This window comes from Rattus norvegicus, chromosome 6 (assembly GCF_021556685.1).
Source record: "Rattus norvegicus strain SHRSP/BbbUtx chromosome 6, alternate assembly SHRSP_T2T, whole genome shotgun sequence".
Classification (NCBI taxonomy): Eukaryota; Metazoa; Chordata; class Mammalia; order Rodentia; family Muridae; genus Rattus; species Rattus norvegicus.
This window is the reverse complement of record NC_141539.1, coordinates 108,005,530-108,030,108: the sequence shown is the minus strand read 5'-3', so window position 1 is coordinate 108,030,108 and position 24,579 is coordinate 108,005,530. Positions and strand designations below refer to the sequence as shown.

The window sequence follows — 24,579 nt, the reverse complement described above, 5'->3', positions numbered from 1 at the left end:
AACTGTTAATTTTATGCCTGTTACTAAAAAGATTTCAAGTATTTAACTAATATTTCCAAGTCAAAGATAATATAAAAAGCATTAAAAACAAATAAAAAGATACCAGCATACAATTTCTGAGTAGTAGAGGAGGTCTCCCAACTCCTGCTTTCAAACTGTACTACCTCAAACTGCAGCCTGTCAGGCCACACTGAGGCACAGACACTAAGACGGGGGCAGAATTTCAGGGCACCAAGGTCAATGAAGGAAGTGACATATAACATGGCTGCCCAGACTGGCACAGTTCCCATCACAGTATTTGAGACCATGAGGATGACCTATGTGAGAAGCCATAGAAATAGTTTAGCAAGAAAGGAACACAGCTAGACATACGTTTGTTTGGGGACTCTGGTTGTGATGTAGAGAATTAGCGGAGTGATGGGACAGGTTACTAACACTGAGTCCTGGAAAGCAAAGGAAGACCCCAGAAGTGGAGCGCTCATCTCCGCTCTCTCTGGCTGCCGCAACTGTAATTAGGCAGGGTCTCCTTGATTTCCACAGACTTCTGCACAGATACAATCTCCCAGGAGTTGCCAATGACTTCAGCAGAGCAGAATCAAATGCTCCATTTATAAATCTGTATGAAGCATAAATGCAGACAGTAAACTTGAGAGGTATTTCACCGAGAACTACAGTGACTTCATCCTAAAATACTAAAAAGCTGGCTCCACACAACCAGCTTCATTCAAACGCCTTACATAACCAATTGTTATGTTCAAACAGAAACTGACTCCCAGCACTTACACAATTCCTGTCTAATAGAAATATTTAGGCTTATATGAAGAATACGTCAGGCTCATGCCTGTAATCCCAGTGTTCATGAAGTTGAGGCAAAAGAGTAGCTATAAGCTCAAAGCTAACCTGGGCTACACATATCGATTTCAAAGTCAGCATGGATTACTGCATACAATCTTGTCTCAAAGTTAATTAACATCTAATTAATTCTAATAATCTTTACATTTTGGGCACTTTAAAAAGTTTTACAACAAACACTATGGTATGTCGCTGGCGAACAACTTTACAGTCACTTGCTCTGTGACCATAGTAAAAGATCTTATCTGTGCTTCACCAACAGCTGTGTCTGTCAGAGGGAATACCACACAGGTTGTCCAGATTGGCTGCTTCCTAAATAGTCACAGAGGCGGCTATATAAACATTAGGCTCCAGGCACAAACATCCATCTGCACAGGATGTTAACACCATTCCTGATTCCTTTGCGGTCCTACTCTCTTGCAAGTATCAAATCTCTGACTACCATTCATTGGGTGAGAGGAGAAAGAATGGAGAGGAGCAGCCATCTCGTCTACACCAGAACAAAAGTCCTCTCCCCACCAAGCCATCCGGAGAGGAGAGGAGGTTAACGCCATCAGGGATTTGATCCCTGGCACTGGACTCATTAGACTCACTTCAATCAATGCTACTGAAAAAGGAATGCTTTTGATTACTTACATCAAGGACACATGGGATAAACTGGCAGAAGAATTATTCTCATGAGAAAGAATCCTAAAACGGAGGCTTTCCTCCCCGCCCAGGTCTGGTTCAAAATGAACAATGATCAATTCCCATGCTTACTTTTTGCAGTTTTGACATACATGGTCACAATATAGTTCAGCTGTATTTTTAATGCACAATTAATATTTAGTACTTTTGTTGTCTTTATAATTTCTTCTCTTTCAGAACTTAATTCAATTCAACTGTACAGAGCTTTTCAGTGGTTTTGATGTTTGCTGGTTTGTTAGTTTGTTTGCTGTGCTTGATATCAAACCCAGAGTCCTGCTCATGGGAGCTCCCCAGGGTGAGGTTTCTGTTGCTGTGACGTAACACCATGAACAACAGCAACTTGGGGAAGGATGTGTTTATTTCATCTTATAACTCTAAGGTCCCATTCTGTCACTCAGGAAGCCAGGGCAGAAACTCAAGACAGAAATTGAAGCAAAAGCCATGAAGGTGTGCTGCTTACTGGCTTACTTCTCACGGCTTTCTCAACTTTTCTTGTGAATCTTCTATAAAGGCATCTCAACTGAGACCCCTCTGCCCAGATGACTCTAGCTTGTGTTAAGTAACAAAACCTAGCCAGCACACTAGGACGCATCCTGGCCACTAAGCTATACCACAACTAACACCCAGGGAATGTTAGGCTAACCAGGTAAGGGCAGAATGTCTAGAGGCAAACTATTTGACCTCTAACCCCATGACTGACCTCTTTTGCATCACGTGCTCCCCATTCATCAGGTCAGTCTGAGGAGGTTCTTGTCAGCAAGTCATGAGACAAAGCATGTAAGGCAGAGGACGGGGCAGTACTTGTGTTCCACAAAGGTTCCTACCATTAGTCTTAAATAACAAAAGCACAGCAAACAACCGGAATACAAGATCACTAAAGTGTGGTATCGCTAAAGATAGTGCACAACTGTCAACCATCTTTAGCTTTATATTTTACTCTCATTTTCTATAATTTAAATGCCGAGTGAGTTATTCTTAATTACCTTATATTAGGCCTTCCTAGTTATCTGTTCCTATTCCCTGCTGTGACTCCATTAACAAGGCCTCCTGAGGTTGAGTTCAAGAGATTTATGATCAACTATATAAAATTCCTTCCATACTGATTTTAATGGGTTTCTACTGATAAACAATAACCTAAAATAAATTGGTTAATTTCTAGACCATGGAGCCATTTCCACTAGGAATCTACTAAACTGTAGTTATTTTTCACCAGCTGTGTGGATAATATTTATTTCACAACTTTTAAAAGTCATTAGAGAATGAAGAGACTTGTGAACACCCTCTCCTTTCTCATCTCCCCATGTTCTCAAATTCCCCTTTTGGCTCTGACAAAGGGGGTTAGAATGAAGGCAGATTAATTCATGTCACAGAAGGAACTCAACTAAATTCATAAGTATCAGAAACCAAGCCAGCGATGCTGTGACAAGAGATGGGGACAGAACAGGGAGGACAGGACACTCCAGACACCGTTCTCACAAGAAGTCAAACATGAGACAGCACTCATCAATGGCTGCCTTATACTGTCCTCCTATTGTCGACAGGAAGAAGACGAGAGCCACTGAAATGTTAACAGTGATTCCACAACTGGCAGCTTCCCACATGGCTTGCGTCTTGGACAATGCAGTCGACAGAGGACTAAGTCTGTGAAACAGCTCTGCACAGAGAGCCTATTATTTCAAGGTCTCTGCCACGCACCCCAAGCACAACTCTAAATCTGTATTTAACCATGATAGGGACTGATTCCAGGGCAAGATCAAAGAGTCATACACAGTCCAGCTCCTCTACTCAGGCAGCCATAACCACAACGTAACTCATGAAGCGGCTTTTTTTCCCAACGTTTTCTCTTTTTCTTTTTTTTTTTTTTTTTCCTGTGTAGCCCTGGCTATCCCGGAACTTGTTCTGTAGAGCAGGTTGGCCTCAAATTCAGAGATCCTCCTGCCTCTGCCTCTTGAGTGCTGGAATTAAAAGCTTTTGCCACCACCGCCCAGCTATGAAGCAGCTTCTTGGAGGCTCTGCCAAACACTGCAGTGGGTTCAGCAAGCACAAAGGCTATAAGTGCAAGGAGTAAGAGAAGCAGAGGCCCACTCTGCCCTGTGCATGGGTGAGACTCATATAAGAAGGCCTGACCCAAACAGGAGGTCAGAGGGAGCACATCAACCCTCTGACCTCTGGTTGCGGAACTGAGGAGGGGATTCCCACTGGCCATGTTTCTTCTCTTTTTCTTTTTTAGTTTGATTGTGATAGAGAAGTACTTATTTTCTTATATTTCCATTATAGTGCTTCTTTTTTATTCAAATAATTGTTTTTTATTATTTTTATTTTATTATTCACTTCACATTCCACTCACTGCCCCCTCCCAGTCACCCCCTCCTATAATACCGCAGTGCACCCCCCTCTTCTGAGCAGGTAGGGCCCTCTGCGCATACCCCAACCCTGGTCCATCTCCACGACACTACGTGCATCCTCTCCCACTAGGCCAGACAAGGCAGCCCACTTAGAAGAACATATCCCACATCCAGGCTTTTGGGATAGCCCAGGCTCTAAGCTCTGGCTGGAAAGCTAAGGAGGGGATTTCCATGACCCGTGTTTCTCCTCTTCTCTTTCTTCTCTTCCCAGGCTGAGGCACTCTCAAAGCATGGCAGTCAGGGACAACACTGATCTACAGCTTTAAGGAACAGGAACACACACACACACACACACACACACACACACACACTCTCTCTCTCTCTCTCTCTCTCTCTCTCTCTCTCTCTCTCTCTCTTTCTCTGTTGCTCTCTTCCTCGTCCCTCTACTCTTCAGCCCAGAATGTGAGCAGTCACAGAAAATACCCTGTCCCATTTAAAGTCTCATGTTTGTGACTGGAAAATAAAGGGGATGCCTGAGAACCAACCCTCACAAGGGCATTAACTGACTTCCAGAGAACGTACCGCAGTGGACTGAAAATGCATGTCTCTCCGAGGCTCATGCCTGAACTTTTGGTCCCCACCGGGTGTCATTGCTTTGGAAAGTTGTGGAACCTTTAGGAAGTGGAGCCTCCCTGGAGTGTCTGGTCACTGGGAAAGGCGGGCCATGAAGTGTCAGAGCAGGGCCTACTTCCCATCTACTTTGTCAGCCTGGTCCCCCAGGAAATAACACTGCACCCTCTCACAGAGCCAAAGAAACACTTCTTTCCTAAAGTTGCTTTCCTCAGGTGTTTTGCTCCAATAACAAAATGAAAAGTAACTCATACAGATTGAAAGGCAATTCAAAAGAAAAACCATCTTTTCAACAAACGACAAAAGACCCAGATGAAAAAGAAACATTTATCTGTCTTATGTTGATATTAAAAACAAATAAGTTATTTACAGCGAACTGTGTGCTGTAAAACCACTAAGAGTCCCAAGGAAAATACACAGGCAAACTCTCATAGTCTTGGAACAAGCCAAAGTCTCTGAAATTATTCTCAAAATGTAAGTCTTTAAAAGATAAATCCTACCTCTTCAAAATTAAAACTTCTGCTCTCAAAAAGACACTATTAAGAGTATGTAAAAACATAGCTGGTTGTGGCTTTATTTTTATAAATACACATATAAATTATAATCGCGCCTTTAATCCCAGCTCTTAGGAGGCAGAGGCAGGCTGATCTCTACATTTGAGTTCAGCCTGCTCTACATAGTATGTTCCAGGCCAGCCAGAGGTATATAATTAGACTATCTTTATAAAAAAACAAACAAAAATATGCAAAAATAAACACTAGGACTGGAGCGATGGCTCAGCAGTTAGGAGCACTGACTGCTCTTCCAGAGGTCCTGAGTTCAATTCCCAGGAACCACATGGTGGCTTCCAACCATCTGTAATGGGATTCAATGCCCTCTTCTGGTGTCTGAAGACAGCGACAGTGTGCTCTCATACATTAAATAAACAAATAAATCCTTTAAAATGAATGAATAAATAAATAAATAAATAAATAAATAAATAAACACTAGAAAAAATTGCAAATCACAGATACAACAAAGCACTCAGAATTTTTTTTAAAATGTCCTGATGAACAGACACTGGTAAAGGTGGACTAAGAGAACCAACTCCATACACTTAACCCCTGACCTCCTGACCTCTGTGTGCTAGCTGTGACATCCAAGATATGTCCTTACCCCCCCCACACACACACTAAATAAATAAAAATAAGAATTTTAAAGAAGTTCTTTGAAGACTAATCCAAGAAATGTAACAAGTCCATTTTAATTGTATGGGGCAAATGGAAATCCAAGGATATCCTTTACAACAAAGGATGCACAAACAGTAGGCATTTACCCATTAGCCAGCAAGGAACTACAGACATACAGACCTAAGACGTCATTTCTTGTCCTCTACCACACCCAAATGGCAGCACTCCAGCAGAGCCAAGCGCCCACAAGGATGCTGAGTGGGTGCTGAGTGGGTGGGGGTCACATACACTGTGGTGGGATGTGCAGTGGCCATCCTGCAGGATGGGCTGCAGACCTAATGTGTCACTGTAGGTGAGCGTGGTAAGCGTGGTGCAGACCCTAACGTGTCACTGTAGGTGAGCATGGCAGCACACACCTGACTTCTAAACCATGGGGGGATGGGACAGGACCTCTCTTCAGCTCTAGCAGGTAAGCCAATCTGAGCCCACACAGTAAGAATTCAACTTAGGTCAACTGTACACCAACCACATAGTCCTCTATATAAAGACTTATGCACAAATGTCCATAATAAATTTTTGTGGAATTTGTCAAAAACTGTAACAACTCCAAATGTCCCTCAGTGGGCCAGGACAAGCACACCTCAGCACAGCACACAACATGGGATTCTACGGCTTGGAGAAAGCAACAAGCTCACCTCTCACAAGACTCTCGCACGACTCTCGCACGACTCTCGCACATTATACTGAACAAAGAAATTCACTTTCATCAATGATCCATATGAATGAAACCTCCTAATGGGAAAAAAGGGATCAGCAGCTGCGGGGGGGTGGGGAAACTGCGTGACAATCATACATGTCACTGACTGCATGTGCATCAAGGGAAACAGGCAACTTTACTTCATGTTCAGTTTTTAAAAACAACATGAAATGTATCAAATTAACAGCAACCTCTTTATGAGTGAGACAAACACTTGATACAGAAACCCGTTTCTAGGGTTAATGAGAAAAAACAAAGTGTTTTTTGAGCAAAGCTGACTTATGAAATACTTTAAAAGATACCTTCAGATCTTTTTTTTTTTTTTTTTTTTTTTTAACAGAGCTGGCTGCTCACCCACAAAGCCAGGCTGCTGAAGAGCAAGTCACCAGTGTCGCCAGATGCCACTTCCCTGGGAGCCTGGTTTCCTTGTGAGGTGCTAGTGTTAGAGGCAGGAAACCAGATGCAGGAGCTCAGAGACATCTCTCTCTAACCACTACAATCCAGCCCACCTTTGTCTCCAGGGACTTCACAACTCCTCTGCTTCCTCAACAGAAGGCACACTCATGCCCAAGCACACCATGCAGCCTGCCTCCAAGGTGGGACAGAAACCAACTCCCATTTCTACAGTAGTCACTCAGAGTAGATCTGATGTTTTCAACCCCGTGATGAGACCAAAGGGAGAGCTTGCAACTCCACCATTAAACTAACAAGATCTTATCATGCTCAAAACACTGTAAAATTGGTTCCTACGCCATGTCTCTGCAGTCTGTCAAACTGTGTTTCCACATCCACAAAAGCCTTCCACTCCTATAAAGGACTTACTACTGAATTAATGGTTACTTTTTCAAGCAAAACCAGTATAAACACTAAAAGGGTGGTATAGATGCTGCCCTCAGCTTGCCTTCCTTCAGTCTACCCTTCCGCCTTTTCAAGGACACAGACACAGACACACACACACACACCACCACCACCACCACCACCACCACCACCACCACTACCACCCCACCCCATCCGACACCTGCAGGAAACACCCAGTGACTTGTGACTTTGCAAAGCATTTGATAAAATTCTTACTGTAATGGAGCAGCTATGAGTAGCTCTATTTTTCCCCCCTTGTTTTCTCTGCAAAGGTTTCCAATACCAGAACCTAAGGATGCGGAGAATGCTCCCTCCTTCCTCTTCTTCTGACTATGGCTCTTCTGACCATGGCTACAGGCTCATTTTTAATTCTCTGAGGGAAATTCTACCTTTTAAAGAAAAACTATTGGGTTTCCCAGCATTACTACCAATAACATGTTGGGGGATGGGTACATAATACACTAAAATTTTACAAAAGTAACTCAATGATTCCTTAAGAAACATAGGAGCTGGGTTGAAGTGGGAGTGGCTGCTTCTTGGTGTGGACCCTGCTTAAGAACTTCACAGGGGCAAGTGGGCAATTAACCGTCTTGCTGACAGGAGCAAGCCAAGCCTAACTGCATGCTACCCTACTCTCCAGAGAAAGAGGCACATCTACAGTCCCTGCCTGGGACTCCTTAAAGGATGTTCCTTAAAGGTTGTGTCTTCCTCCATCCTAACAGATAAAATCAGTAAACTACTCTACCGAAAGTCTTCATTTTCTGTCTCAGCTACCTACCCACCACACTTTGGGTGACTTCAACAACTAAGTGGTTATTCTACAAAAAAACCTGGATTTCCTCTTTTCTTTGTTTTTCTTAAGGGGGTGGGGAATGGAGGTTCCTCCCTTGTCAGAAGAAGTCAGTTCCCTTGGGGCTGCAGTTGCAGGTGGTAGTGAGCTGTCTATGTATGTTTAGAAACTGAATTCAGGTCCTTTACAAGAATAGCAAATGCTCTGAACTACTGAGCCAGCATCTCTCTAGGCCCAGCACTAGATTTTTCTTAGGCAAAATGTACTTTCTGGTTAACTTTGTGGTTCATATAAGCTTATCCTGGGAGAAGGCTCAGCTCTGCCAAACTTTTACAGCTCATCTGTGTTTGCATTATTGACATTATGTTCACTCCATAGTCCTCCTTTATAGCTTTAATTAAAACTGGTTAACATAATCTTCAAGTCTGTATGGGGAGCTGTATGAGTAGCATGTTATAGTGGGCAAAAAGCAACTCAGGGAGTGAGAGACCCTCTGCACAGGACAGGCACCCACATGCTCACCAGTAAGCTGTGCTCCAGCTGCGAACCCTGATTTCTGGCACAGACCCAGCAGGTGCAATTCTAACATTAAAAACAGACAGCTCCTGCCTCTAGAGTTTGACTTACAATGACACAAAACATGACCTGAATTCAGCAGAACTGTCCTTTCCACTCTGGTCATGGTCAAGGCTTGTGTTTATTGGTGATGCTCCGGTTGGCACCAGGTCAACTAGGCTTAATGGTATAGTGGTACAGTGGGCTAATCTGTCACTAGGCTGGTGAATAAGAAAGGATATGTTGGATTGCCCTTGGTCATGAGGTAGTGGGGCTCCTGTATCAGTCAAGTTGCTCTCATTCCTCAGAACCATTTGAAGCTCTATGATTCTAATCCTCAGTCTAGTACACATGCTTATTCTGAAAACCAGCTCAGACGGGATTTCCGCTCCCACACCTCTTCCCCTCCCCTCATGGTGACCACATACTCCAATTCCTCAGCACTTTGAAAGCACTATTCAGAAGGTACTCCTAGAATTACTGCCTGTCTGTGACAGATTGACACAGGCACCCCTCAACTCCTACTATCTTCTTTCCATACCTACTTCTCTATTTAAAAAAAAAATAACAAGTAATGCAAGAACAAGAAAACGAGAATCAGAAAGCTAGGGACAAACAAGTCTTTCTGAGACTATTTCTAAAATGTGCACATTTCTACTTCATTCCTTGTTATTATCAACATCGATAACCACTATCAATGATAGTGATCAATGAGATTATTAAATGATCAATAGGAATTTGATTTAAAAAAACCTTACTTCTATACTTAGAAATGTTTACTATATACATTATAAACTATAATCATCCTTACAATAGAGAAAAACAAAGTATTTTGTATGTACATTTAATTAAATAAAGGTAATTTTGTTTATATATTTAATTACAAATAAGTGCAAAGGCTAAAAGTAATTCGTTCTGTTTTTACTCTTATTACCTAGGTAAACCACTTTAGGAAACCTAACCTTCAACAAAGAGCTAATTCAAAGGCCTCTTTTTCACATTTTCAGTTACCCTGTTAGTGTAACGAAGACAATGATGTCATTAGAACACAACACCCATTTAAACTGGAGCTCAGAACATTGAAAACAGAAACCACAGCCAGGTATGGCCCACACTGTTACCACCAGCACTCGGAGGCAGAGCTGGTGGATCTCTGTGATTCAGGGCCAGCCTGGTCTGTCTATACAATGAGTTCCAGGCCAACCAGGGCCACACAGATCAACCAGCAACAGCCTAAGTGTAGACACTGAAATAGCAATGAAGAGAACTGCTAGTGTTGTGTTACAATAACAAATGTCCCAGAAAGAAAGTGTTCCTGTAGACAATACAATAAAAGACAAGATTGTGGTCAAAATATGGGAGCCTATGGCGCAGTGTTAAAGCGCTTGCCAAGCATGCGCAGAGCCCTGACTCTCTTTCTCCATCTGGGAGAGCTACTTAAAAAAACAACAAACAACACTGAACAACTAAATAAAAATAAGACTCTAAATTTGGTTCTTGTGAACAATCTAAAACAGTTCATTATAAACTAACTGGTCAGAAGCCAGAGGAATAGCACAGGGGTTACAAGCACTCAAATCAGGTGGCTCACAACCATCTAGAACTCTAATTCTAGGGGATCAAAGGACTAGCCTCTAATCTGCATAGACAGCATGTGTGAACGAACGAACACACACACACACACACACACACACACACACACTTAAAAATAAAATAACTCCTTTAAAAAAAAAAAAAGGCCGACTTGCCTGAGACTATAAATCCCCATTTAAGTCAAAAGTGGTGAACACTAAGCAAAACAAATGCCCTTCTTGAGAACAGACATTTAATTTAGCCGATAATGAATACAAATCTGTACTTTAGGCACTATTTCAGGGTTAAGTAAACAAAATGTAATAGAAGCCTGCTAAGAGGACGGAATTAGAACAGTGAATTTTATTACCTCTGCCTCCAACCAGGTTCTACTAATGCTGTTGTTTATCCCAGCAAAATGGAGAGTGGCCTGGGAACTGTCCCAGTTCTCCAAGAGTTATCACCTGAAGCTAATGTTTCCTGAGAAAGAATTCTACTTTGTTGAGTCCCTGAGCTGCCCAACACCCTTGCCACACCCTCAGTGGGCGGCATGGGAGTGCCAGCTCTGAGCCGGGGCTAGAGGATCCTTGGAAAAGCTCAGCTGTCAGCACTGTATGCCTGTGAAAATGAGTTTCCCTTAAAGCCTGACAGACACAGCATAGGAAGGAAGAGATGCTCGCTCTGGAGGCCACTGTTTTCTTCCAGATATGTTTGTCTTCCAGTACCCAAGTATTGTAGGACCTTGGGCATCCACTCTTGCCCTCAACATGTGGAGAGGCCCCTTCTCCCCTAAAGCATGTTGGAACTAACTGGACTGTCAGGATAATGGAGTATTTGTTACCTGTTTAAATTCAGTAATTATGGGGGACACTGAGAAGCCATAATTCAGAAGGCTGACTGGAGAACATTCATTCCCATATCACACCTGCTGGTTCCTTTAACATTAGGGGAGAAAACGCAAATACTGAAAAGCCCAGATGCCTACGATAGAGTAACATGGAGAAAACCCCATGACAGAGCAATTAAACATCAAGTTAGAGCAGGCTAAATAATAGAATCTATTTAGTCTTTCCATTTCAGTAAGCACTGCCGCTCTGGCAGGGTCTCCCTGTGCAGCCCACCAACCAAGGGCTGGGCTCGCAGGGCTGCAGCACTTCGCCCAAGATCATTTCAGCCTCTTCAAAGATGAGTAAACTTCTTAGCTCCTCCCGGTCAGCATAGCTACAGCACTGCGTCCTGATGGCACAGATGCACACCAAGTTTTCTGGCTTGTTCCTTACTTCCTACCTCTTGCTGGTAGGAAGGGAGCCCAGTTACCAAAAGTTCACCCAATTTGCAATGGCGATATTGTTTTGTTAAGGGAGGCATGCCTAAAATAAGGTTTTCAACCAAGCACTAGATAGAGATTGTAACCTAATGTATCTTTAACCCCATCACTAGAAAGGGCCCAAATTCTCAGAGTGCTTCAAATCCTCACCTATAAAACGATGTGTGAACACCTTTTGCTGGACTAAGTAACAGTCAACAACAAAGCTTCTGACAAACGTCAGTCAAGTCAGCAACAAAGTCTAAACCATGAAGTTTCCAAAATGAAACACTGCAGGATGTCTGTGGGACAAAATGGTATCAGAAGAAAACAGAACATATTCAGGACAACAGGCTTCTAAAGACACAAAATCAGTTAGCAATGAGTGAAAAAGTTACCATATTAAAAACTATGTCATCTAATGACACTCTGTGTTACAGAGAGACAGGTACCCACACCCGCACAGGACACACTGTACAAGGCACTGTTGGAAGAGATGGATGTTAAACCTCTATTTCTAGAGAAGAGACTGTGTATCCAACGACATTTAAGGAAGCCATAACTTGATAATGCAATTACACTGTGCTGGAGGGAGGACAGCATGACAGAGGAAGGGATGCTGGCCCCTCTCTCCTGTGAAGAACTAAGGACTAAAAGCTGGAGGAGAGAGCAGACTGCCTAGACTACATGAGGAAGACAGAAAATGGAGCTTAGATGGATAGAACCAGGCAGTCTGAGCTGTGTTTAAAGCAGTGTACTTTGCACTGTCAGCCAGTCTCCACTGAGAAGAAACTTGGTGGAGACGGCAGTTGTGGCATCCGATCATGATGGTTTCAAAAGAGTGACTTCTCATCCACAGTGCAGGTAGGGATGGTTCTTACTCAACTTTACTCAGTTCTACAAACCAAGAATGTAAGGTTGTTTGGAAGAAAGATATATTTTACTTTAATAACTAGATTCATAACACATCTTACACATTCTGTCTTGTCTAAAAATAACTCTTCTACAATAATAGGCTAACACTGTAAGGATACAAAGTAACAAAAAAAATGTCAAAGTTGCCCATAATTATTAAAGTTGTTCGGCCAGGATTCTTTAGCTGTGACTTTACATAATTACACATTTGGTGCTGTCTAGACATGCTATTGAGTTAAGATTCACACACACCACCCTCCCCAAGTGCTGCGCAGACCAGAATGGAACACAGGGCTGTCCACTGTAGTGTTTAGGACATGAGACTGACAAAGCAGTATTTTTAATATACAGATGTCAACAACTTACAACAATAAATTAGGGGGGTGATCGACCCAGAGCCACACATACATTGGAGCAAGCACTATCCCCTCTAAACTGCCTCCCCACTCTGAACAGTCACATCCACTCCAAGTTCTTCATGACTAATCTGTCACTATGCTCCCATACCCTCACCTGGACTTCGTAGTCCCTGACTGTGACTATGCAAAGCCTGACTTGTGTTTTACAGATGAGTAGAAGCATCTAACTGTCTCAGGAGACTGCTAGAAGCTGCTTAGACTGAACTGCCACTTAGTAAATGGTACCACATGTAAAATAAAATAATGTCCTTTTTCCCCTTATGCAGTACAAAGAGAAAAGAAATGCATGATTTCTAAGCAGCATCAGCAGTAAATGGAGAAGGTTTGATCAGAGCAGATAGGATGTCAGGCCAACAGCAACACTACAGACAGAAAATACTCATCCTACAGCTTTACAGAAGAGGAGAGGCATAGTCAGTAGTGGGTGGAGGGCGGCAATAAGGAAAACATTGAACAAAGAAGGAATACTAAAGGCAAACAGATGTGTGTTCAAGTTCTGGCTCAGCAACGTAGTAGAGGCTGTGTGAGCTACAGAAACCATCTGCCTTATTACCAATCAATACGCAAAGGAGGAGTGCTTAGTAAAGCCTGAGCACACGTCAAGTGATAATGGCCACTATGGTTATTACTGTCAGCATGAGTTTCTCAATAAGGGTTTGGAATTCTCCAAATCTATAACATACAAGAAGCAAATGTAGTAACGACAATACCAATTAGGAGTTCAACAACATGGAGGCCTAGAGAAGCTAAAGCTTTAAACTAGCACCAGTTCTTCCCTTTCCTCTCCAAGTACTGTAAGGAGGAGGAAATAGAACAGAAGCAACCCCTCGGGATCAACCATTACTGCCAACCACTCACTCAATCAAATAAGGACACACAGGCAAAGAGCAAAGTAAGCAACTTCCAGGCAACAGCCCAGAGGCACCAGAGCCCGGCCTACCTCCTGGTACTACTTGCAGTTTCCCTACAGCAGTTTTCTGAGCAGCCAGCAACCATCTGAAAGGTACCTGTACAGACAAAAGCACGGATTTAGCATCAGGGCTGAGAAGAAGAGGGCAGTCTGTCTCCCTCTCTGCATGAGAACCAGGAAGGATCTAGCAAGTTTTCTGTAGGTCTTGTCAAATGTTAGTTACTGTGACAACAAGGGTGATTCCTGGGAGAGTCTCCGGGGCAACATGCAGGAGTCACCCGGACTGCATGACCTATCTCTCAGCACAGGATTCTGAACCTTCAAGGAAAAAGGCAGATGAACGGGACCAGCCAGGGTGACACCAAGCCCCATTGTGCTGTGTCTGGGCTCAGTTTTCAACATAGTGCAGATTGACCATTTTGTTTCTGACCAGAAGTTTCACCCTCGACTTCACTTTCATCGCTCTGCTCTTTGGGTTATCAACATATGATTCACTCCACCAGTGCCTCTGCCTCAACCACCTTCCCCTTCTTCCTCACCTTCCTCCTCCCTCCTCTTTTTTTGGAAGACAGGGTTTGACAATGAAGTCCTGGCTGACTTAGAGCTCAGGTCAGTCTGGCCTTGAACTTGATCTGCCTGCTTTTGTTTCCCACGTGCAGTGATTAAAGACACCTGCTATCTGTGCATAGTGGCTCTAACCCACTTTCTCAGAGGATAGTTCTCAACAGGCTAAAGTCTTCTCTGTTGAGATGAGTCCTTGGTGAAGGGTGGACAGAGATGCTCCCATCGGAAGTTGACTTGACTGGTAACACCTAGAGAAAGAAGCTTCTGATAAGGAGACCCACACACCAGGCCCACTGGCATCTACTACTTCCAGACTACAGGGGAACTGACGCCAACGCTCCTCCTTTCCCATCCTATATAGTTCCTAAGACCTCAAGCCACATGCACAGTCTACCTTCAGGGGAGTGACTCCAACCCTCAGTCGTTCTGATTAAAGAACAATTCTGCTTCTGGAGATGCCTGCCTTCTTCCCTTTTATCTGCACATCGCTTCTGTTAATCCCATCTAATCCATCCTGTGGTACATTATGTACAGCTCTGTTGGGCCATTTCCTCCTAAGCTGTATTAAGGTCATCTTTATATACATCTTTGATCTCCTTAATATCTAGGGCTGTGTCCGACCCACCAAAGAGGGTCCCCTGTGGTTCCAGGGCTCCAGATACTGCTGCACGCCTGCTGGGACTGAGTGATCTGAGACACTGCACGCGGTGGAGTCGCCAGAGCCTTGGAACCGGCTTGTCCATATCTGCCAGAGGATTCCAAACTAAAGGGAAAATGGTGACTTCAGCTCCAAGGAGCTCAGAAGGGAGTTAGGATAGAATTCTGCTCGAGGCTCCATTAATCTTCCTAAAGAAGAGCCAAGTCCTTTCACTTGTTCACAGAGACAACAGGAGCCAGGCGGGCTGTGGAGTTGTTCTGCCAACCCTCACTGAACTGGAGAACTAGAACCGGGGAAGGAGTCTGTTTCCTGCTCCAGCCTTCCATATAGTCTTGCTTTGTGTACAACTGATCCTAAATCAAAACATCAGCAGTTCCCTGGCCCTCAGACATCAGCTACAGGAAGGACCCCTGCTGTTCTGCACCAGCCAACCAGCGCTCTGACTGCAGCAAACATCCTGCTGAAGCAGCTGCCTCTACTCTGCCTTTCTTGAAACAATGAAATTTAAAGGTCGGCTATCAAGAAAGGCCTTGGCTTCGGTTCACGGAAACAACTTCCTAAAACCTTTTCAATTTCCCCAAATCAAATCATTCGACCCATTTCAGAAATCCCAACTTTGACAATCCCTGGTGTACTTGTCTGTGGGTCTGAGGGCTTTCAGGGATCCAGTGTTATAGCAAGGCATTTTAAAGGAGCCAGTGCCTCAGATCACAGCTAGCCCTGAGGGCTTTGTGGCTCAGGTTTGATGGGGCAGCCAAAGACAGGAATCACAGGTTAAGCAGCTGACTGGATTAGCCAAGTAATAACCAGAGAAGGTAGCTGATATCAGACGCCAAGTCCCAGAAGAAGGCTACATTCAACAAAGACCCCCCACAACACAGGTACACACCCAGCCTGAGCTTCAAACAGCAGTGTGGCCACTTCCTGCAACCAGGTCACCAAGTGACAATGAGCAATGCACAAACAGAAACTACAAGTAGACCTGTGCTATAATCATTCTAATCACTGTGATCTGAAGTTCCCAGGAAAAGCCACACCTATGTTGAAGACTCTACATACATGGCTGAACTGACTGTAGGGAACTGTAGATCCAGAACCAAGTTATCTTGGTCTGGTTTTGGTTCTCTTAACAACTATTCACCTGGGCTGGAGAGATGGCTCAGTGGTTAAGAGTACTAACTGCTCTTCCTGAGGTCCTGAGTTCAAATCCCACAACCACATGGTGGCTCACAACCATCTGTAATGGGATCTGATGCCCTCTTCTGGTGTGTCTGAAGACAGCTACAGTGTACTCATATAAATAAATAAATCTAAAAGAAAAAAATTTTAAGAAAACTATTTACCTATCTTACAAAGCATCCTCGTAACTATCGCATAAGACTCTTAGAATCTACTGATAGACTGCTCACAAGCTGAGAGTGCTGTTCGTTACACAGCACCCTAGAGAGGCCTAGAGTAAAACTGCCCCTGCTTGCTGGGACCTGCCTACCCCGATGTTCCTACCAGTGTATTTGAAAAGGTGCCTGAATTTACGGCTTGCTTTTCTGTGGCTACATGAACTTTATGAATGTTTCCACATGAGAACATGTTATTCTGGGTGACCCAAATCTACATCCTGACCACAGCTATTGAGATTTAGCTTGAGAATAAACTCTCTTCCTTCCTTCCTTTCCTTCCTTCCTTCCTTCCTTCCTTCCTTTTGAGATGAGAGCTAAGTTTTACATAGACATCACATGTCAGCAGCTAGAAGCTTAGCATATACTTGGACTTTCATGTGAGGCTTTCATGTAAGAGTCTCAATCACCCTTTGACACAGTACAAATCACCAGGAAGCTACCACTGTTTCTAAGAGAACAGTATTTCATTCAGAAGATCAGGTGTAGGCCCACACACGCTGAGACCTTAGCAGTCAAAGTGGTCCACAGAAACTAAGTGACAGTCCCTGCAGTGGCTGTCGCCGTGAGTGTTAAAGAACAAGAGCGAGAACAACAAAGGTCCAAGAAAAAGCACTAAGGGAAGGAAGACACGACAGACTGTACCCGGCACAGGTAGTGGGTGTCCTCAGTCACTCCGTCCATGAGCACAGAACCTACCTGCACAGCCCTCCTTCGCAGGGGTTCTACATGGCCTGAGCCAGGGCGCACGCGCACACACACGCACACGCGCACACACACACACACACACACACACACACACACACACACACTGCATATCACTCCTTGTCACGAGACAGACACCGCAAACCCAAGGGAGATGTGGACTTGACGTCCAGTGACTATAGATGGAGAAGTAAACACTCTGCATGACACGCTAACAGAGAAGCCTTAAATGCTGCTTTAACTCCCCACAGCCGCTAGGAAAGAAGGGAAAGTACTCCACAGTGACATTAAACACCACAGCTGCGCTGCCACAATGGCAGAGTTCATCAGAACGCTGAGCAAAGCACTTGCTACCATTCTTAAATGTAGCCTAAACAGCACTGAAAACTCCAAGGACATCACCACTCCACTCCCCAGGGTAACCTGAAGGCAAGGCACAGATGATACAGCAGGACAGATACGACCTTGGTCCAGCTCTAAACATCTCAATAATGTGACTGTAAGAATTCTTTCCTGTGGCGTCATCCTTACTGCAGTACAACCGAGGTTAACACAAGGAACTCTGTCCATTCCCAGCTTCTGCTCAGTGTCCTTAGATCACAGGCCACGAACTGCTGTCCTGTGAGGTTTTCTGAAGACATCCACTCTTCCTCTTCTGCAGGGTCAGTTCAGTAAGTGAGTGTACTCAAATGGTTTTTCAAAGGAACAGGAGGAAAGGCAGTAAGTTCTATCCCTAGTGAATCAAGAGGGGATATTTTGAAGCAGAAGCCATCCCAGTGCTCTGACCCAGTAACTCTTATTTTAGGTAATTACAAACATTTCTATTAAATGCACATGCAAAATAAATACAGAGAAGCTCTGTCTATGACACATCAGACAAATTAGTCTAAAACAAGGTGCAGTATTACAAAGAAATTCAAAATAGTATTCCAGAAATTACTTAAATGGATGGAAAATATTCAAGGACATAACTAAACATCAAAAGAAGGACCATGAGATTCCTTCCAACTTTGCTACTAGAAAACACAAACATTCACAGGAAAGCAAAGTCAGACACCAGCCACAGTGCTGTCCCTTCGTCCTTCCCCTAGTTAGTTAAAGGCAACTTGTAGGGTTGGAGAAATGGCTTAGCAGTTAAGAACACTGGCTGTTCTTCCAGAGGACCTGGGTTCCACATGGCAGCTCACAACTGTCTGTAACTTCAGTTCCAGGAGATATAATTCCTCCTTTCGGCGTCCTGGAACACAGGCATGCCTAACACACGCAGACACATATGAGCAGGTGAAACACTCCTACACATAAAAAATAAAATAAAACTAGCTTCTGTTACTTATCTTCCCATCACAAGAACAAATTCTTTTAAAACAAACAAGCAAAAGAAAGCAGCTGTTACAGCTGGCAGTAAGACCTGTATTGTGAATTTATTTGATGTAAACTAGAAGAGAAGATGCATTTTCCAGCAACATTTCAAATAAGAATATCTGCCAATTAATTAACTGTTAATAAACCTGATGGAGAGCTTTAGAACCAGAGTATAAAAATCAGAAGCACCAAACACTGAGAGCAAGTAGGCACTTTTAAAACCCCCACCACCAACACCAAGATAGGGTTTCTCTGTGTTGCCTGGGCTGTCCTCGAACTCGCTCTATAGGCCAATCTGGTGAGAATTCACAGAGCTTCTCCTGTCTCTACCTCCCAAGTCCTGCATATAGGCACTTTAATCATTAAACACCAGCAAGAAGATGCTCAAGTGGGTGAAGTCTTGCCAGCTTTGTGAGCATGTGGATCTGAGTTGGGCTCCCCAGGACAAACCTAAAATGCAGGGTAGTATGAACTTGTAACCCTGGTGCCACACTCAGGGGAAAGTGGGTTTCCAGGAGCTCACTGGCCTGCTAGTCAAGCTGAACAAGATGGTTAGGATGAGAAAGCCTCTCAGAGAAGTAAGGGAGAGGACGGTGACAGGAAAAACACCTACCTACTTCAACCAGCTGCCTCCATGCCTGGAGAGAGTAAACAAGGCAGAGGGTGGAGTTACTCAGGCTGAGAGAGCTCCAGACTTTCCCAAATCACACCAAAACACAGAAATTCTGCAAGGCTAAAATCAAACTTTGGTTCAAATTAAAATTCCCAATGAAGAAACAAGATTGAGTTTCACTCTGAGTAATCACTATCTGAAGCCAGGGCCACTAAGCTTCCCTAACCTATGCAACAGACATTCAATAGATATCCTAGTCTCTAAAGGGGAAGTGTTGCTTCTAATCCTTACACTAACCCTGGCCTAGGGCAACAGAGAATCTCTAGTGAGGAATACAGGAAGTCACATGTTAACACAATAGTAGTTCGTTCACCTACTGACACCCAAGTTAAAAGTACCCACTCAATTTTGAATTTACTAATTAAGAGAAAGATGTTCAACCAAGTCTCTTAGTGTGCTGAAGGCAGTGGAGGGATCCCCCCAGCCCCCGCTTGGGGGCCCAACATCAATACTACCCAAAGCTCAAGCAAAGGAGAACACAGACTTGTTCTCACAGTTATGTTCAGAGCGCAAGCTATTTACAAAGAACAAATGTTGCCCAACCTCCCAAGATGGGGGAGGTGGGGGGAGCAAAAGAAATATAACCTGGGAATCAGGACTGGGAGCCAGTCCCAGGCTCTCTAAGGGATACCCATCTCCTGTCTCAGGACTACCCTGAAGACCATGCTTTGTGCTTCTTCCTTCCAATGATCCTCTGATTCTAAATGCCCTACAGTCCTGAGGACTGGACTGAATGTCACACTGACTTTCTCAGAATGAATGTCAATTTGATTAGAATCTTATCCTGGCCCCACTGAAGTAAATGAAGGTGTCCTTGTGTCCACAGAGAGCTGGGGAGAACAGTAGCTCGACTCTATAAAGACTCTGGTACCTAACAGTTGGCAATGGGTATCGTTTTCAGGAACATGAGCTACCATGGCTAATGCACTACAGACAGGAACTAGTGCCAGAGCTTCTGCCAACGCTGCACCCAAACCCAGAAAGATACCAGGCTGCCTGGCATATTGTCTTGTCTTACATTATCCACTGGCTTCTACACACTGGATATTAAACTAAAACTTACAAAAGTAGAACTAGGACCCAGCGAGACAGCTCAGCAGGTAAAGACACTTGTCACCAAGTACAGCAACCTGCGTTTGATCCCTGAAACCCACATGGTATAAAAAAAAAAAAAAAAAAAAAAAAATTCCTATCCTCTGTCCTCCAAGCACATGCCCATGGCACATGCACATGCGCACACGCGCACACGCACACACGCATACACACACACACACACACACACACACACACACACACACACACAGAATAGGAGGTTTTAGGCAATGTTGTTTAAATAAATTTTAAAATAGCAAAACAAAACTGTAAAGTGCTACATATCTTGAGAGACAAACAACACAGAACTGTCTCAAGGGTCTAAAAACAGAATCTGAGGAGTTAAATTCAAGAACACTAAGCACAAAATTTATGTCCACGTTCTAATAGAACCTGTCCCAACTTAAGCAACACTGAGAGGGTCCAGTTCCTCCAGCAGCCACCGGTGAAAAACAAGACTTTGCTCCACCACAGTGGTTCCGAAACACATGAGAGTCACAGAAGTGCAGGCTCTGTGAGGGACAGAAAACCTTTAGAGACACTTTCAAATGTTCCCATTTGTCTGTCAAGGAGGAAAAAAAAACTTTAATATTTATACAAAACGTATCCACTTATTAAAATTCTTTACTAAATGTTAACAAAATAATACTTTTTTATAATTAATTACTGGAATTAGAAAAATTCCAAGCTGCCAGAGAAGAAATCTCATTGCTGCTCAATGCTTTGGCAAACCTCCTTGGATTTCCATCTATCCTCTGGGCTTAGAGTCAAGGAACTGAAATCTTGGCGTAGAAGGAAGTATGTTAATTTGGGATCTTGACCCTTTTAAAAGCAAAGGAAGAGAATTATACTACATGCTTTGCATGTTTAAGTCAGTCCATGAGATGTGATGGTTTTCAGTTACTTCTATTTGATTGTTTGGTCTAAAGGAACTGACACAGAAACAATGAATCTGACCAAGGCATTTTAAAGTTTTCACGACTGACTAAAGCCCAAAAGGCAGCTTACCAGCTTTTTCACCCTTGACAATACTACTCCTGGGGGACAGGAGTGCTGTCCTAGGACTTGCCCAGCATCTGTCCATCCAGAAGGCACGGTCCTCACTGTTTCCCGGGTACTAGAGATTCACTCACAGGAAGTAATGAACAGAACGGACTAAACCTGCTTGCAGGAGTCAATCTCAGTCGGGCGGTGCCCTCCTATGCACCACTTCTAGACTCAAGCAGCAGACGATATGCTTGCTTCAAAACCAGTGCTAACCACCTGACAACAAACTGTCTCCTCACCTTGGTGCTAAGAGATTTACTTTTTTATTTCCTTGGTAAAGCAAGTAGAATGCTCTGTTTTTATAAATAGCATACACGGGTAAAGGTTCAACCAGGGCCCTTAGGAATTTCTGGGCAATAATAAATGACGGAGGTGATCAGGAGAGCTGGCTCTTTTCTGGAAGTAAGGCCACACGAAGTCCCACCTAAATTGCCTGGCTGGTCACATGTCTCATGAAGAAAACTCACTTTGTAGACTTCAGACCTCAGGCAGGCTCACAAACAAGCACCACACAGGGCTGCGGCTTCCCTACAGCCCTGTGTTTCTAGTGGCCCTGAGCCTTGATCACCACACAAGTTCCATCAGAGCTCTAGCCCACAGAACACAGACTAAAGACGCGCCAGCACCAGGCTGCAGCTCGCTCACCACACACTCCCTTTTCACTTCCTTCCCCCTGCACTTCTTTTCTTAACTTCACCATGCAGATCAGGTTGAGGCCTGAACTCACAGAGGTTCTCCTGTCTCTACCTCCCTTGCACTGGGATTAAAAGCTGCACGAATTTTAACTTTGGCTTGTCTTTTAAAGAATTTTTAAAACAAAAAGATACCTTATCGGTCTGAAAAACTGCCAAAGTTTCTCAATACCCACAGAAAGAGGATCCAAATTCTTCAGCAGGGCTCAGTTCCAGTCTCAGGGCTCAGCTCTCTCCTCTGCCCTTCACACGCCCTTCCCTCACACACGCCCGAACCCAACCTCTACAGAGCAGTTCCGGCCTCCCTTGCATAGCCCCTGTTCATGAAGTCCTCTCTAATTCCAAAGTTCATCTTTCCTACTGGGCCTAATTCAAGGGCCACCTCTCTGGGCATTTCTTACAGAAGGAGCATGAGACCAACTTTGGAGACCAGCACCACTCACAGCTCTACTCTACCATAATAGTTAGGCCTGAACAACACAGGGCAATGTAATTAACTATGTAAGACCTGGGGTTCTGGGCAACATTTACTGCGTGAGCTTAAATCTCAATGCTAACAAAAGCCTGACCTTGCTAGGGTAAGTGTGGTCGGAGCAGAGACCACAGAAACCTCTGCTTCTCCTACTTCCTGTAAAGAGCTGCACCTATTTCATAGCAGGAGAACAATAGAGAGGCAAACAAAGTCACGGAAAGTTAAAAAAGAAAAAAAAAAAGACACACCTCTGCTAAACATACTACCAAGGTGATTAGCTAACTGTGAAGAGATAGGGGTCAAAATGATCTTGGGCTACCTTAGTCCCCTGACAGTCATCCATTGTCTGCCCCTGTACCTGACCTAACATTCTTGTGACTATTAGGTAAACCCCTCGGAAATGCAGTAAGAGACCCCTAGCTTCCATCAACCTAAAAATATCATTAGATAGCATCTGAGACCTGGAGCAGAGGCCCGCCAGCCTGCTATCTCCACCCACATAAATGAAAAGGCCTTGCTGTCTAACTCTCTTTTTCTCTTACTACAAACTGCATTAAACTCTTAATACATTGGAACAGTGTCTGGGGTGACCTGAATCTGTGTCCCCAGGCCACAGTCACTCATATTTTGCCCAGAATAAACTGTCTCACTCCCTCTGAGGTAAGGGTTGTATTTTTACATTGAAGAAGCAACTGATGCACCACACGTAGGACTAACTCCCACACTCCAGGCCTCCACGCTCACAGCTCTTCTCTGATGCAAGTCTATCACATCGATGTCCTTCTCTATGGTAACCCTCCTTGGAGTTCACCCTGCATACCCCATGTAGACATCTGCAAGATTCCTTGATAAATAAAAGCCAGAGAAGTTAAAAGGTTCTGAGGCTAAGAAACAAGGGCCAACGCTTGGTAAAGTGCTGCTTCTTTAGTAGAAGATTCCATTCAAATACTAATGGCTAATCTGCAAATGCCTATGAATGGACAGAATACGACATTCTCCATGTCTGTCAGCCTCTACTTGGCTTCTAGAGCATCCCTTGTGAAGGTTACTTGGCCTTGCAGTTACCACCACTTCATTTGTCTTAGTTAGGGATTTACTGCTGTGAACAGACACCATGACCAAGGCAACTCTTATAAGGATATTGCATTGGGGCCAGCTCACAGGTTCTGAAGTTCGGTCCATTATCATCAAGGCAGGAGCATGGCAGCATCCAGGCAGGCATGGTGCAGGGGGAGCTGAGAGTTCTCCATTTTTATCCAAGGGAATCCAGGAGCAGACTATTTTCAGGCAGCTAGGAGAAGGGTCTCAAAGCTCATTCCCACAGTGACACACTTCCTACAACAAGGCCACACCTACTCCAACAAGGCCATACCTCCTAAAACTGTCACTCCTGGGCCAAGCATGTGCAAACCACCACATCATCAAAGCACCTCTGCCATCATCTTACACAGGCTACAGGAACAGGCTGTAAGCAGGCCAGACCTGTGTGTGAGATGCCCTTTCTTTCCAACCCTTCCTCGGATTCCCTCCCAGAGAACTGCAATTATCCGATTCTCACAGTGCCTTGTGGGTCCCTCTGTTAAGTGATTGCCCCCACTAAGGCCAACATAGTTAAGGTTTGAACAGATCTAGTTAGATGCTCACATCCAGCCTGGAATTCAATGTTAGGTCAAAATAAGGGAGAGTGGAGGGGGGGGTACCTAAAAACATTTTCATTGGTAGTAAGCACAAAAAATCAGAAATGACAGAACAGGGACCTGAAATCAGAAATGTAGGTGGCTCTTTCTGTCCCATCAAGTGCTGTAACACCAGAGTCATTCATATGCTGTCCTGAAGGGGAAATCGGTGTTTCACATTCATTTTTCATGATTTGTCATTAAAATAACCTAGTTTATATTAAATCAGTGCTTGAAATTACTCATCAGTTTAATTAAATAAATAAAAGCTGATAACTTGGGGTTGTGGATTTAGCTCAGCGGTAGAGCACTTGCCTAGCGAGTGCAAGGCCCTGGGTTCGGTCCCCAGCTCTGAAAAAAAGGAGAAAAAAAAAAAAAAAAAAAGAGCTGATAACTTTTTTCAAGACAGGGTTTCTCTGTGTAGCCCTGGCTGTCCTGGAACTCTCTATGTAGACCAACCAGGCTGGTCTCAAACTCAC

The 24,579-nt window shown here is 44.0% G+C and overlaps 2 protein-coding genes across 5 annotated transcripts in view; both read right to left on the bottom strand.

Moving 5' to 3' along the window:
- The window catches only part of LOC148005380 (uncharacterized), a 168,564-nt gene that overhangs the window by 62,876 nt on the left and 81,109 nt on the right, over positions 1 to 24,579 (bottom strand). For all 4 annotated transcript variants that reach the window (XM_087555119.1, XM_087555118.1, XM_087555120.1 and 1 more), the window contains exon 3: positions 13,796 to 13,862. In XM_087555119.1, coding sequence (XP_087411245.1) covers positions 13,796 to 13,862 — 67 coding nt within the window. The remainder of the gene's footprint in view (positions 1 to 13,795; positions 13,863 to 24,579) is intronic.
- The window catches only part of Sipa1l1 (signal-induced proliferation-associated 1 like 1), a 279,472-nt gene that overhangs the window by 173,851 nt on the left and 81,042 nt on the right, over positions 1 to 24,579 (bottom strand). Inside the window, 1 exon segment of the mRNA NM_001389245.1 lies at positions 13,796 to 13,862. The gene's annotated coding sequence lies outside the window, so the exon portion shown is untranslated.